Genomic DNA, 13,678 nt, shown 5'->3' with positions numbered 1-13,678 from the left:
AAAGAAGCGCTAATCCTATCAAACGTGTTATCCTTTTAATATACTGTAGTCATCACATTACATACAACTGTGTACTCACAATTGCTCATTTTACCCAGCTAATTCTTTGGTTTTCCATTAGGTCTATGACAACCAGTGATTAAAAACTGATCAGCTGAATCCGTCTAAGCTCTATGTAGAAACAGGAGGTCAATATTCTCTACACAAGTCATGAGTCACTGCAACTGTCCCTGGCAGGCGGTGGAGGGAGCAGCTGGGTCAGGAGGTGAAGAGGGGAATGATTTATGCAGGGAAAAGAGACTTCGTGTTTCTGCATAGTGAAAACATAAGAATTATTTGGGTAGAAAGGCAAAATGAGCAATTGTAAGCACAAAGTCCTATATAATAAAATCATTGCAATATTATGAGGATAAAAACTTTGATAGCATGAGTGCTTCTTTAAGGGGTTTACTGGGCATATAGATAAACCATTGTAAGAAGAAATACACTGTAAACATTGAGAAATATAGAAGCTTCAGAATTTATTTGCTATTAAAATTCTGGCATGTTCCTGAGCTGTTACACGTGGTAGCTGCTGACTACTTGTTATTGTTAGTTCAAAGCTCAGATTATGAAGATTTACTGCCTCTGCTATCAACTAAGTAATATTTAAAAATATATAAATAGGCAACTCATTGTTACTAATGGTTGTATTGTATAGTAAAATAATGATTGTATTGTGTAATAGGCTTCAACAGGTGGCAGGTCAGTGAGGGATCAGTGACCTGTCAGAAGCCATACAGCCCCGCAGCACGAGCATGTCATTAACTCAAAACTGACAATAAAGAATCGCATTGGCATAAACAAGCGCTTCTCACTAAATTAGAATATCATCAGAAAGTTAATTTATTTCAGTTCTTCAATACAAAAAGTGAAACATTATATAGAGTCATTACAACCAGAGTGATATATTTCAAGTGCTTATTTCTGCTAATGTTGATGATTATGGTTTACAGCCAATGAAACCCCAAAAGTGATTATTTCAGTAAATTAGAATAATTAACAAAAACACCTGCAAAGGCTTCCTAAGTGTTTAAAAAGGGCCCCTTAGTCTGTTTCAGTAGGCTCCACAATCATGGGGAAGACTGCTGACCTGACAGATGCCCAGAAGGCAGTCACTGACACATTCCACAAGGAGGGTAAGCCACAAAATGTCATTGCTAAAGAAGCTGGCTGCTCACAGAGTGCTGTATCCAAGAATATTAATGGAAGGTTGAGAGGAAGGAAAAAGTGTGCTAGAAAAAGGTGCACAAGCAACCGGGATAACCGCAGCCTTGAAAGGATTGTTAAGAAAAGGCCATTCAAAAATTGGGGGAGATTCACAAGGAGTGGTCTGCTGCTGGAGTCATTGCTTTAAGAGCCACCACACACAGACATATCCAGGACATGGGCTACAAGAGTTGCATGCCTTGTGTCAGCCACCCATGACCAATAGAAAACACCAGAAAAGTCTGACTTGGGCCAAGGATAAAAAGAGCTGGACTGTTGCTCAGTGGTCCAAGGTGTTTTCAGATGAAAGTAAATTTTGCATTTCATTTGGAAATCAAGGTCCCAGAGTCTGGAGGAAGAGTGGAGAGGCCACAATCCAAGCTGCTGGAGGTCTAGTGTGAAGTTTCCATAATCAGAGATGGTTTGGGAGCCATGTCATCTGCTGGTGTAGGTCCACTGTGTTTTATCAAGACCAAAGTCAGCGCAGCCGTCTACCAGGAAATTTTACAGCACTTCATGCTTCCCTCTGCTGGCAAGCTTTTTGGAGATGGAAATTTCATTCTCCAGCAGGACTTGGCACCTGACAACATCGCCAAAAGTACCAATACCTGATTTAAAAACAACAGTATCACTGTGCTTGATTGGCCAGCAAACTTGCCTGACCTTAACCTCATAGAGAATCTATGGGGTATTGTCAAGAGGAAGATGAGAGACACCAGACCCAAAAATGCAGACGACCTGAAGGCTGCTATCAAAGCAACCTGGGCTTCCATAACACCTCAGCAGTGCCACAGGCTGATAGCCTCCATGCCACACCACATTTATGCAGTAACTGATGCAAAAGAAGCCCCGACCAATTATTGAGGACATTTACTGAACATACATTTCAGTAGGCCAACAGTTCGGATTTTAAAATCATTTTTCAAGCTGGTGGTTTAAAGTATTCTAATTTACTGAGATAATGACTTTTGGGTTTTCATTGGCTGTAAGCCATAATCATCAACATTAACAGAAATAAACAATTGAAATAAGTCACTCTGTAATGACTCTATATAATATACGAGTTTTATTTTTTGTATTGAAGGACTGAAATAAATTAACTTTTTGATGATATTCAGTCCGATGCGGATCCAGAAAAATAGGACGAGTGTCATACGAGTACTCTGCGAATTTTCTCAACTAGCAGCTGTATGACATGCGTATGCAATCTGTTTTTAACCTTTTTCATACTGTCCTCTATGAGACTCGGCAACTCTGATAGAATATCTTAGAGAAGTGTCATTTTAAACAAACTAAGGCTACTTTCACACATCAGGTTTTTGCCGTTAGGCAGGATCCGGCAAAAAAACGGACCCGTTGCAAATTGTGAAAAAACTGATGCAAAGCATCAGTTTTTTTTTCCAGGCAAAAGAAAGAGAGAAAGAGAGGAGAGAGAGGAGAGAGGGAGAAAGAGAAAGAAAGAGAGAGAAAGAGAGGGAGAAAGAGGGAGAAAGAAAGAAAGAGAAAGAAATAGAAAGAGACATATTACTGCTTTCAGTAGTTTTGATAATATCACTATTTTATCAGCAGATTATTATCACTAAAGGACTAGTAAACTATACTCATGAGCTCTGTATAACGGTCACCACTATTGATTGTCAGCTTTCTGCCTATGCACAGCGCACACAGAAAGTTGCCAATCAGTGGCGTGGGCGTGGTTACACAGGGTTCAGCATTCAGACATATGCTAGATCTGCAACATAGAAAACATGGATTTTGTCAAAATGACAGTATGCAGTCCAGTAAGGCCTCTTTCACACTTCTGTTTTTTGCAATCAGTCACAATCCATCAAAATGTTGAAAAGACGGATCCTGTGCAGATTGTAAAAAACGGATGCACTGGGTCCGTTTTTTTGACGGATCAGTCGAGGCTATGTGCACACGTTATGTATGCGTCTTCGCCGCATTTTTCCGCGCCGAAAACGCACACACAACACAACCCAGGTTAAAACTAATTAAAAAATAAAAAATTGTGCTATTCTTACCCTCCTGCGTCCCCCGCGGCCTTCTCGATGCTCGCGATGCTGCCGGCAGCTCCCGTTCCCAGTAATGCCTTGCGGTCATCACAATGACCTGTGATGACTGCTATGTCATCACAGGTCATTGACTTGCAAGGCATTACTGGGAACGGGAGCTGCCGGCAGCATCGCGAGCATCGAGAAGGCCACGGGGGACGCCGGAAGGTAAGAATAGCACAATTTTTTTTATTTTTAACATTACATCTTTTTACTATTGATGCTGTATAGGCAGCATCAATAGTAAAAAGAGAGCGAGAGAGAGCAAGAGAGAATTTCCCTGACGGGAAATTCTTCCAGGCATGCTCAGTTTCAAAAGACGGCATCCGTCGCTGGATTCCTGCTTTTGACAGTCAGCGACGGATCCTGCGTCCATAGGCTTCTATTATAGCCAACGACAGACAGCGCAAGATCCGTCGCTGAGCGATTTTCCGGCGTACGCAAAAAACGTTCCTCTGTGCGTTGTCTCCACCCGACGGACAGCAATTTTACAACGAATCCAGCGCACGAGGGATGAAACGGATGGCCATCTGTCAAAATCCGTCGCTAATACAAGTCTATGAGATAAATGATAATTACCGACCGGTAATTTAATTTTCCAGAACCATGACAGCACCGTACGTGAGAGATGGCATCCGCCCCCAGGAACAGGAAATCTGCAGCAGAGATAAAAGAATGGGGCGGCACCTCTCTCCACAGTCTGTTTCAGAGCATGGAAGATGACCGCCTTGTTAGTACACTCGTATATCACATTCATTTGTATAGGTCCTTATTAGTTTCTATATATGTATATACTATATATATATATATGTATATATATGTGTATATATATATATATATATATATATATATATATATATATATATATATATATATATATATATGCACACACACACACACAGTGTGTGTGTATATATATATATATATATATATATATATATATATACACACGTATATATAACTTTTTTTTTTTTTTTGGGGGGGGGGGGGGGGGAATCACACAACCATCACCAAGATAGGGTGGGAATGAATGCGGTGCTGTCATTCATGGTTCTGGAAAATCAAATTACCGGTAAGTAATTATCATTTTTTCCCTTCACCATGACAGCACCGTACGTGGGAGGAAGACATAGAAAGACTCCTTAGGGTGGGACAACAGCAGATAGTACTTTTCTCCCAAAAGAAAGGTTTGACAGACCTAAGTCTAGCCTATAATGTCGGAAGAAGGTGGAAGGTGAAGACCATACCGCCGCTCTACAAATCTGTTCCACGGAAGCATTTGCCCTTTCTGCCAGGATGTGGCGATAGCACGCGTGCAGTGAGCCGTAGCACCCTGTGGAGGAACTTGCCCAGAGGAGGAATATGAAAGTGAAATAGCCGTACGCAACCGCCATGCAATAGTTGCCTTTGAGGCCTTTTTTCCCCTGTTTGTCCCCTGGAAGGAGACAAAAAGGGCTGATGACTGACGCCAAGATTTTGTGGCTTCTATGTATTGAAGCAGGCAGCGTCTGACATCAAGACAATGGAAGGTTTGTTCCCCCCTGGGATTTTGGTTGAGGGCAAAATTATTTCCTGGTCTCTATGGAATTTTGAGTTGACCTTTGGAAGGAAGGCCGGGTTGGTTTTAATAATCACTGTCATCCTGAAAGGTAGTGTAAGGGGGATTTACCGAAATAGCTTGCAGCTCGCAGGTACGTCAAGCTGAAGTTAAGGCAACCAGGAGGACCGTTTTCAGGGTTAAGGCCTTTATTGAAATGGAAGCGAGAGGCTCAAAGGGGGGAATGGTTAGGGCATTTAAAACAAAATTTAGATCCCAGGGAGCCAACTTAGGTAGTAATTTTGAGGGTCTGGATGCAAAGGAGGCTCGGATGAACCTATAGACCCAAGGGTGGTCAGCAATTTTTTGATCAAACAGCGCACCCAGGGCGGAGACTTGCACCTTTAAGGTGCTAGTAGATAGCCCCTTTTTAACCCTTTTTGAAGAAATTCTAGAATTTCTTTTACCGGAATTTCTTGGCTCGTCTCGGACAATTGTCGCCCCGAGAATTCCAAGAATTTCTGCCAGACTTTCTAGTATTTTTCTGACGTGACCTTTTTCCTGCTAGCGAGCAACGTGGTCACCAAAGGGTTCAAGAATCCTTTTGCTAATAGGAGCCCCCTCTCAAGTTCCAGGCGGTGAGATGTAGCCTGTGTACTTGAGGGTGTTGAACTGGTCCCTGGTGCAGTAGATCCAGAATATCCGGAAGGATCCACGGGTCTAAGATAGACATGCGTCTGAGCCACATGAACCATGCCCTTTTTGGCCAAAAGGGAGCTATAAGGATTACTCATGCCTTGTCTTCTCGAATTTTCTTGAGGACTGTCGGGATTAATGGTATCGGGGGAAACGCGTATGCTAGATGAAAGTTCCATCGGTACAGAAACGCATCCACCCCCTCCGGGTGTTCTCTTGGGTTCAGAGAATATAACTCCCTCACCTTCCGATTATCTTTTGTGGCGAACAAGTCTATTTCTGGAACGCCCCAGCTGGCACAGATTTTCCCAAATATTCCCTGGTTCAGGAACCACTCTCCTTGATGTAATATGTGGCAGCTTAAGAAATCGGCTATATGATTCTCTCACCCTTATAAGTATGTTCCCGCTAAGGAAAGAAGGTTGTTCTCGGCCCATATGAACAGCTCTTTGGCCTCTGCCATAAGGGATGCTGATCTTGTGCCCCCTTGTCGATATATGTAGGCTATTGTTGTGTTGTTGTCGGACAACACCACCACGTGTCTTCCTTGTATCTTTTCTCCTATATGAAGAAGTGCTTGCCTCACCGCCGACAGTTCTTTTAGATTGGAAGATGCTGCTCTCATTGAGGCCCCCCATTGACCCTGTAGGACCTGACCCTCCAGGTGTGCTTCCCACCCCCATGGGCTCGCATCGGTAGTTAGGACTACTGGATTCTGTACTGACCAAGGCACTGCGTTGCTTACATTTTCTGTTTTCAGCCACCATTCTAGTGAGTCTTGAACTCTTGGAGATAGAAGAATTTTCCGATTCAGGTTGTATAGATTCTTCGTTTGTTCGGTTAGTATCTGCAATTGTAATTCTCATGTCGCTGGAATTGTTGCCGTTAGAACACCTAAGAGCGACATTGCTTTCCGTAGTGAAATGGGCCGTCCTAGTTGGAACAGTTGTATTTTCTGTTGAATAGCCTGAATTTTCCTCTGCGGGAGGACACACTCCTGTTTGACAGAATTCAATAGGATCCCGAGGAATTCTTGAGTTTGAGTTGGGATTAGTCTTGATTTCTTTAGGTTTACAATCCAGCCTAGCTTGGTCAGTACCTCCAGTACTCTTGCGACTGTATTTTCACAATTTTCTTTGTTGTTTGCTATTACCAGAAAATTGTCCAAATAGGGTACCAGCATTATGTCTTCTTTTCTGATGAAAGATACTACTTCGGAAATAATTTTTGTAAATATACAGGGAGCTATAGCTACCCCGAACAGAAGGCATTGATATTGCAAATGGGTGGGAATTTTTGCAATGTTTACCACTAATCTTAGGTATTGTTGGTGTTGGCCAGCAATTGGCACATGGTAGTAAGCATTTGTTAGATCTATTGCTGCCATGTAACAGTTCGGGTCGAGTACTTTTATTGCCGTTCTTAGAGTCTCCATTTTGAAACTCTCCACTTGAATATAGTGGTTTAGTGTGTTCAAGTTGAATATTGCTCTTAGCGAGCCGTCTGGTTTTGGCGTTAGGAACAAGGTGCTGTAGAACCCTTTCCCTATCTCCTGGTGGGGTACTCTTATTAGGACTTCTTTTTGTATGAGATGAACCTCTCTCTTTAGCGTGGCCTGATTTTTTTCGGCCACCCGGGTCATTATCATGCGATTTGGCGGGGGGCTGGAGAACTTGAACCGTAGACCTTCCCATAATAAGTTGGTTACCCATTGAGAAGCTGGTAGCGCTGCCCAGTGGTGGACGAACAATCGGAGTCTTCCCCCCACTGTGATTTTGGCGTCATTGGTGTTTGGGGTCAGGTTTGGGGGGAGGCTTATTGAAGAGGAATCTCCTCTCTTTTCTCTCTTTCCAGGGTCTGCCCCGAACAGACCTATCGTCTGAACGGTCGCGGCCTCCTCTATATCCGGACCTACGAAAGGACTAACAAGAGGTCTCCCATCGGCGCCTATGAAAGGAAGGAGGTGGAAAACGTTTTTTCTTATCCGATGCTTTCTCTAGGATCTCATCTAAGGCTTTACCAAAAAGATATTGTCCTTCACAGGGTACCCCACAGAGTTTAACTTTCGATTGGAAGTCAGCAGTCCAATTTTTCAGCCACAATGCTCTACGTCCTGAGTTGGATAAAGCACATGCACGGGCGGCACCTCTGACAGAATCAATCGAAGCATCTGCTAGGAATCTTGCAGCACCCTGTAGAGAGGGTAATGCCTCAAGTAATCTCTCTCGGGCATTTGTTTTTAATCTGGTCACTCAGTTCCTCTAACCACTTAACCATAGCACGTGCTGTGCAAGTAGCGGCCACCCCGGGTTTAAACGACCATGTCGCTGCCTCCCAAGCTGATTTTAGAAAAGCATCTGCTTTCTTGTCAAGGGGATCTCTTAGGGCTCCCATGTCCTCAAATGTTAATCCTACTCCTTTAGAGGTGCTAGCAATGGCTGCATCTAATTTAGGAGCCTTTTCCCACTTTTCACATACCTCTTCATCAAAGGGGTATTTGCGCTTTAATGCCAGAGGGATAGATATCTTTCTTATTGGGTTTTTTCCACTCCCTTTTGATTAAATTCACGATATTATCATGGAAAGGAAAACATTTATGCTTCTTCCCTTCCAAGTTGCTGAACATAGTGTCCTGAATTGATCGCGGCTCTCTAGGGTTTTCTACCCCCATAGTCGCCCTAACAAGTTTGAGCAGTTTCCCGATATCTTCGGATTGAAAATAAGGGCGGCCATACTCCTCATCCGAGGAGTCCAGGTCTGAGGCATCAGAAGGGATTAATTCTCCCGGTTCTTCTCCTGAATCTATGTCAGACCCCTGTACACTTGTTGGGGGAGGGGAGGTGGGGTTCCGTTTGTTGTATGGTGTTGTAACTGTACTTTAACAGTTGATTTAACTTCCTCCCGTATAATCGATTTAATATTTTGCAATAGGGAAGAAGACTCTTCTGCCACCGTTTTATCAATGCATGGCTGGCAGATTTTTTTGCTGTACAGTCTAGGGAGTGTTTCTTTGCATAGTGCACAGACCCTATTCTTCTGTTTGGAGGTAGCTTTCCTTCCCTAAAAGACACATAGTATACAGGACATCAGAATGTGTGATTCGCCTTACAAAGACACTCACCCCTCCAGGACCCTGGGTACCCCGGTAGCTTGTGCCTCCTCACTCATCTTGGGTGCAGGCACCGTCGGTGTGTCCGGATCGGTCGCTGGCTCAACCATTTTAGCAGGCATTCCGCATTTACTTTGCCTCTGTTATATGGCAGGAGCGGTGGGCGCACCTCTGGAACAACTTCCGCTCGGAAGTGTCCAGCACACCAGCTCCCCCGGCATGTGACGTCACTCCCGTGCGACCGGAAGTCGTCACATTACACTTCGGCGCCTGCGTCAGTGAAGTATACGCCCCTTTTTCCCCGGACCAGCCTCCTGCCCAGAGTGGACGCCAAGCAGTCCAGCGGGGGGATGAGGCGCGGCACGCAGCAGCCCTTCGGCCCTGACAGCACCGTAAGAGATGCCGCCGAGTACGGCTGCCCCCACCGCGGATCTCAGCCTCCAGACTGGCAATCATCAGAAGGAGATCCCCCCGGAGGTAAGAGCTCTTCCACCTGCAGGAACAGGAAACCAAAAAAACTGAGGAGAGAGGTGCCGCCCCATTCTTTTATCTCTGCTGCAGGTTTCCTGTTCCTGGGGGCGGATGCCATCTCTCACGTACGGTGCGGTCATGGTGAAGGGAAAAAAAAACAACGCATTGCGATGGAAAAAGAAAGATGGAAGTGTGAAAGAGGTCTTAGTGACATCGCTGGAAATCAGGGTCTCTGTCACTACATCAAGCTGCAATGAATGAGGAATATGGTGATTTGAAATCTGCGCTGCCCAAGGTTACAAAAATGGAGGTGAAGCATGAATGCGGTTTGTCAGTGCGTTTTAAGGTTACCAAACCTCTTCATCAGGACCAAACCACGATGTTGAAGCGTGTTGACAAATAAACCGTACTCATGTTTCACCTGAGTGTGATTGCATTTTTGGACCCTTGGGCTCCGTGGATTTCAAACCACCGTATTCCTGATTCATTGCATCGCTTCTCCTTGGTGGTCCTGCAGCCTTTACATGCCTCTATATGAGTTGTGACTGTCACAACCCTATCAGGTTCAAAATCTTATACTACTGGGCCATCAGATAACACCCTATTTGCGCTTTTTGTCTCTCCAGCTTTACCGCTTGTTTTTACGACATCAAGCTGCTCTTAGATGAGGTGACAGAGTCCCTTTAAACTGAGGCAGACAGCTAACCAGTCCCATTCATACACATTACTGGTCATGCATGTGCTGACACGGGTAAGGGAAGGGAGCTAGTAAAAGTGGAGCTGCAAGGACTGACCGTGAAATCAGATCAGTGGAACTTTCATGAATTACATGCGATTAATTTTAGATTGGAACAATTCCAGTTCCCTTTTATTTGGCCGGTCAGCCCTTGTAATGCCTTACCAAGAACGGACATTTGTGGGGCTTCTTATATACATCTTCACTCAACCTATTTCATACAGAGTTTTCGGAATCTTCTGGGGTGAAATATTTTCACCCATGGGCATAATACATTTATCAAGGCTTACAGTTTCCATACCTTCCAGTATGTGCATCCTCACTAGCTCTGAGCGCTCGGGGCGACACCTGATCTTTCGCTTTAAATAGTCCTCCGTCTAGAAATGAGGAAAAGAAAAAAATCAAACTTAATAAAGGGAAGTGAAATCAACAGCTGATAAAACACATTACAATATGGCAGAACTGTATTTAGCAGACGTGCATAGACGGGCCTGCACACAGAAGCATGGTCTCCCATACAAAATATGTACAATATAGAAGCTATCAGATTGACCAAATTGGTCCCACATGCAGGGAATTGTTTTTCACCCTCAAATATGAAATTGCATCACTGCAAATAATGAAGAAATTTGAAACCTAAGATTTAATACTCGGAAGTGAAAATACCAAGTTGGTTCCACAAAAGAATAAATTCATCAATGGCTTTCAAATTATTTTTTAACAATGGAGGATATCGGAAAGGAGTTAGTGGATACTTCTCTCCGACCCCCTCCGGATGTCAGTGAGAGAGAGCGGCCCATCAGCGGCTGATGATTGTCTGCAGGGCCTATGAGACACGTGATCAGAGTACAGGCTTTTATTTTAGAAGGAGGAACATAGGTATTGAGAAGGGATTCTCCGAGTGGTAGACCTTAAACTATTAGAGGAAATATTGGCGCGTGTCCTTTTTGCAGACAATATTCTTACTAGTACTTAACCACTGTTCTCACATCCTAATTTTTAAAAGTTACTTTAAATTGCCTTTAATCTCCCACCTAAAACTTCACAGATTTTCAGCCTTTCCTTTCCATGGGTTTAGTGCTCCATCGAATATCTGGGAGCTAAAATTACCCTACACATCAGACTTTTTACCTTCTGTAGTTCAGCCATAATAACACCATGTTAAATCACAGTATTTCCAAAGGCGTTCTACTTTTGTGTATCTTGCAATCAAATTCGTAACTCATATCCTCAAACTTATCCACAACAAGTTCCGTTTTTTTCAAGCGCAGGTTTACATCCTAAAAATGTCAGACTGTGTGTGCCCAATGTTACGGAATAAAATCAAGTGCAGATGTGCCAGATATATTCCACTCATACACTAATGACACTGCCTCATCATAACAGATATTGTTAATAGAGTATACAGACAGGACAGCATGGCATGGCAGCCGATTATTGAAAACAGGCAGTGAAATGCTTTGCCTCACCAAACAGAATAATTTGTGACCCCATAATGTACTGTCTGCATACTCTATGTTGCTCCCCTGCCCAGGAGCGGTGATATCATCAGACTATGTCCCTGCACCGTCAGACACGGCCAATACACAGTACACAGCAGGGGACATTTATAAGATTATCTCAGCACAGGGACATTATTTTTTTTGTAACACATCCAATTGTGGAAATTATTATTATTATTCCAAGATCTATTGATTACAGCCTACTTTGCTTGTTGGACAAGCCCTTTAAGTAATGAGCAAATAACTGGAGACTAATCAGCAAATATAAGTGGTAACATTATAAAAGGGAATATTTTATTATTATTTATTATTATATTTTATTATAAAAGGGAATATTTTAAGCACAGTAAACTGAACAAGTCTTCTTCTGATAAGGCACTGGATAAAACACACTAAAATGTAATACACAACCTAGGCAACTATTTCCAAAAACTCTACATCCCAAAAATTTGATGTTTCTTACCTGTGCTCTCTCCAAACTCTTTCTCTGCTCATGGAAAGATGCTGGACTCTTCAATGCTAAAAAAAAAAAAGAAAAAAAAATCAAATACAGTGTATTGATAAGCATTATACCACTATGAAGAAGTATTTACAGAAAAATCTAAAAAATCATGACAATACTTTGACTCTCTAATCTGAAATAAAATACATAAAAGATAAAAAGGTACTTAGAGGGGTATTCCTAACTCCGAGATCCTATCCCAATATGTAGTAGGTGTAAGAATAATAATAATAAAAACCTTCAATTAGAAATGTAGTATAGTCATTCTGATTTGGTATGTCGCTTACCATATGTGCAGGCACTGCAGTAGCTTAGGTTACGACCACTAACAGCTGTCACTATGAGTGGTCGTAACCATGGATACCTAAGCTACTGCAATGCCCTGCACATGAGGTAAGCAACATAGCAACATACTACATTTGTAAAAGGAGGAATTTGCTAATATTATTATTACACCTACAACATATTAGGATAGGATCTTGGAGATGGAAATACCCCTTTAAGCAAAAGGATAATGCAACAACAGAAGAGAACATTCTTGATAAAGCAATGAAAATAGTAGGTCAGGAGCAGAGTCCCTGTCCAGCTCTTCGTGTCGTCTTTCACTAAAACGGTACTATTTTGCCCTGATACATTGTACTACTTCATTTTTCCAACTGAACAGGAGTTTTTCTTATTACTTACTGGACTGTTATCTTATTACATAGCATATTACATAGCATTTTACCTGTATCTTAGGCTACTTTCACACTTGCGTTGGTACGGGTCCGTCGCTAAGCGTGGGGCTGACGAACCGACGCACGTTGTGAAATTTGTGCACGACGTGGGCAGCAGATGCAGTTTTTCAATGCATCCGCTGCCCATTCTGAAGTCCGGGGAGGAGGGGGTGGAGTTCCAACCGCGCATGCGCGGTAGAAAATGGGGGACGCGATGTACGAAAAAACGTTACATTGAACGTTTTTTCGTGACGACAGTCCACCAAAACATGACGGATCCGTTGCACGACGGACGCGACATGTGTCCATCCGTCGCTAATGCAAGTATATGGGCAAAAAACGCATCCTGCGGGCACATTTGCAGGATCCGTATTTTGCCCAAAAGGACGGATTGCGATGGATTAAAAAAAATGCTAGTGTGAAAGTAGCCTAAAACACCAGGCAGCTGTGAATATTGGCTACACCAATTTGTGATCTAAGCAAATTTCTTCAGTTACTCTAAGGCCACATTCACACGTTGTTCAGTATTTGATCACTATTTTACATCAGCATTTGTAAGCCAAAATCTGATTTAGACTTACAAATCCTGACCAAATATTGAACCGTGGCCTAAGGCTATGATACATCAAAACCACCGTTATTGATGAGATGCTATGTTGGAAATCGGTGTCTCTGAAAGGTGGCGTGTCCCTCACCACAATTCTTTCTCCAGCCAGGGAGTGGTCCGCACTGTGAGTAGACAACTACAAATGTGCTTGTTGTGTTTGTAATGAGACAAGGTTAAATTCTGCTGTACTGTGTTGGATATAATCAGGCACAGCTCTGCAAGCAGAACGGACAACCTCTGCCTTCTCGAGACAAGCGTTCCAACAGTGCATAGCAAACCCCCACCACCTCCGTACTGCGCAGCCAGGGCTCATCGCCATCAGCCAGTCTTAAAAATGATATGCCTTGAAGATCGCAGTCATATAGCTGAAGAGCTGTAGACAGCTCCCCAGGGTGAATTTTATCACTGGATGCCTCAGCTGAACCTGCATCCAGGGAAGGCCGTGTCCAATAAAGGGTCGAAACCTTGTGGTGGTCCTACGGTGAGGCAAGCTCACACAC

The 13,678-nt window shown here is 43.2% G+C and overlaps 1 protein-coding gene across 3 annotated transcripts in view; it reads right to left on the bottom strand.

Moving 5' to 3' along the window:
• The window catches only part of MRTFA (myocardin related transcription factor A), a 179,495-nt gene that overhangs the window by 105,248 nt on the left and 60,569 nt on the right, over positions 1-13,678 (bottom strand). For all 3 annotated transcript variants that reach the window (XM_069737074.1, XM_069737075.1, XM_069737077.1), the window contains exons 4-5: positions 11,817-11,872; positions 10,153-10,228 (exon numbers count right to left, since the gene is read on the bottom strand). In XM_069737074.1, the coding sequence (XP_069593175.1) occupies positions 10,153-10,228; positions 11,817-11,872 (132 nt within the window). The remainder of the gene's footprint in view (positions 1-10,152; positions 10,229-11,816; positions 11,873-13,678) is intronic.

Source organism: Ranitomeya imitator, chromosome 8, assembly GCF_032444005.1.
Source record: "Ranitomeya imitator isolate aRanImi1 chromosome 8, aRanImi1.pri, whole genome shotgun sequence".
NCBI lineage: Eukaryota > Metazoa > Chordata > Amphibia > Anura > Dendrobatidae > Ranitomeya > Ranitomeya imitator.
Note: the sequence above shows the minus strand (reverse complement) of the source record. Positions and strands in the feature narration are given on the sequence as shown.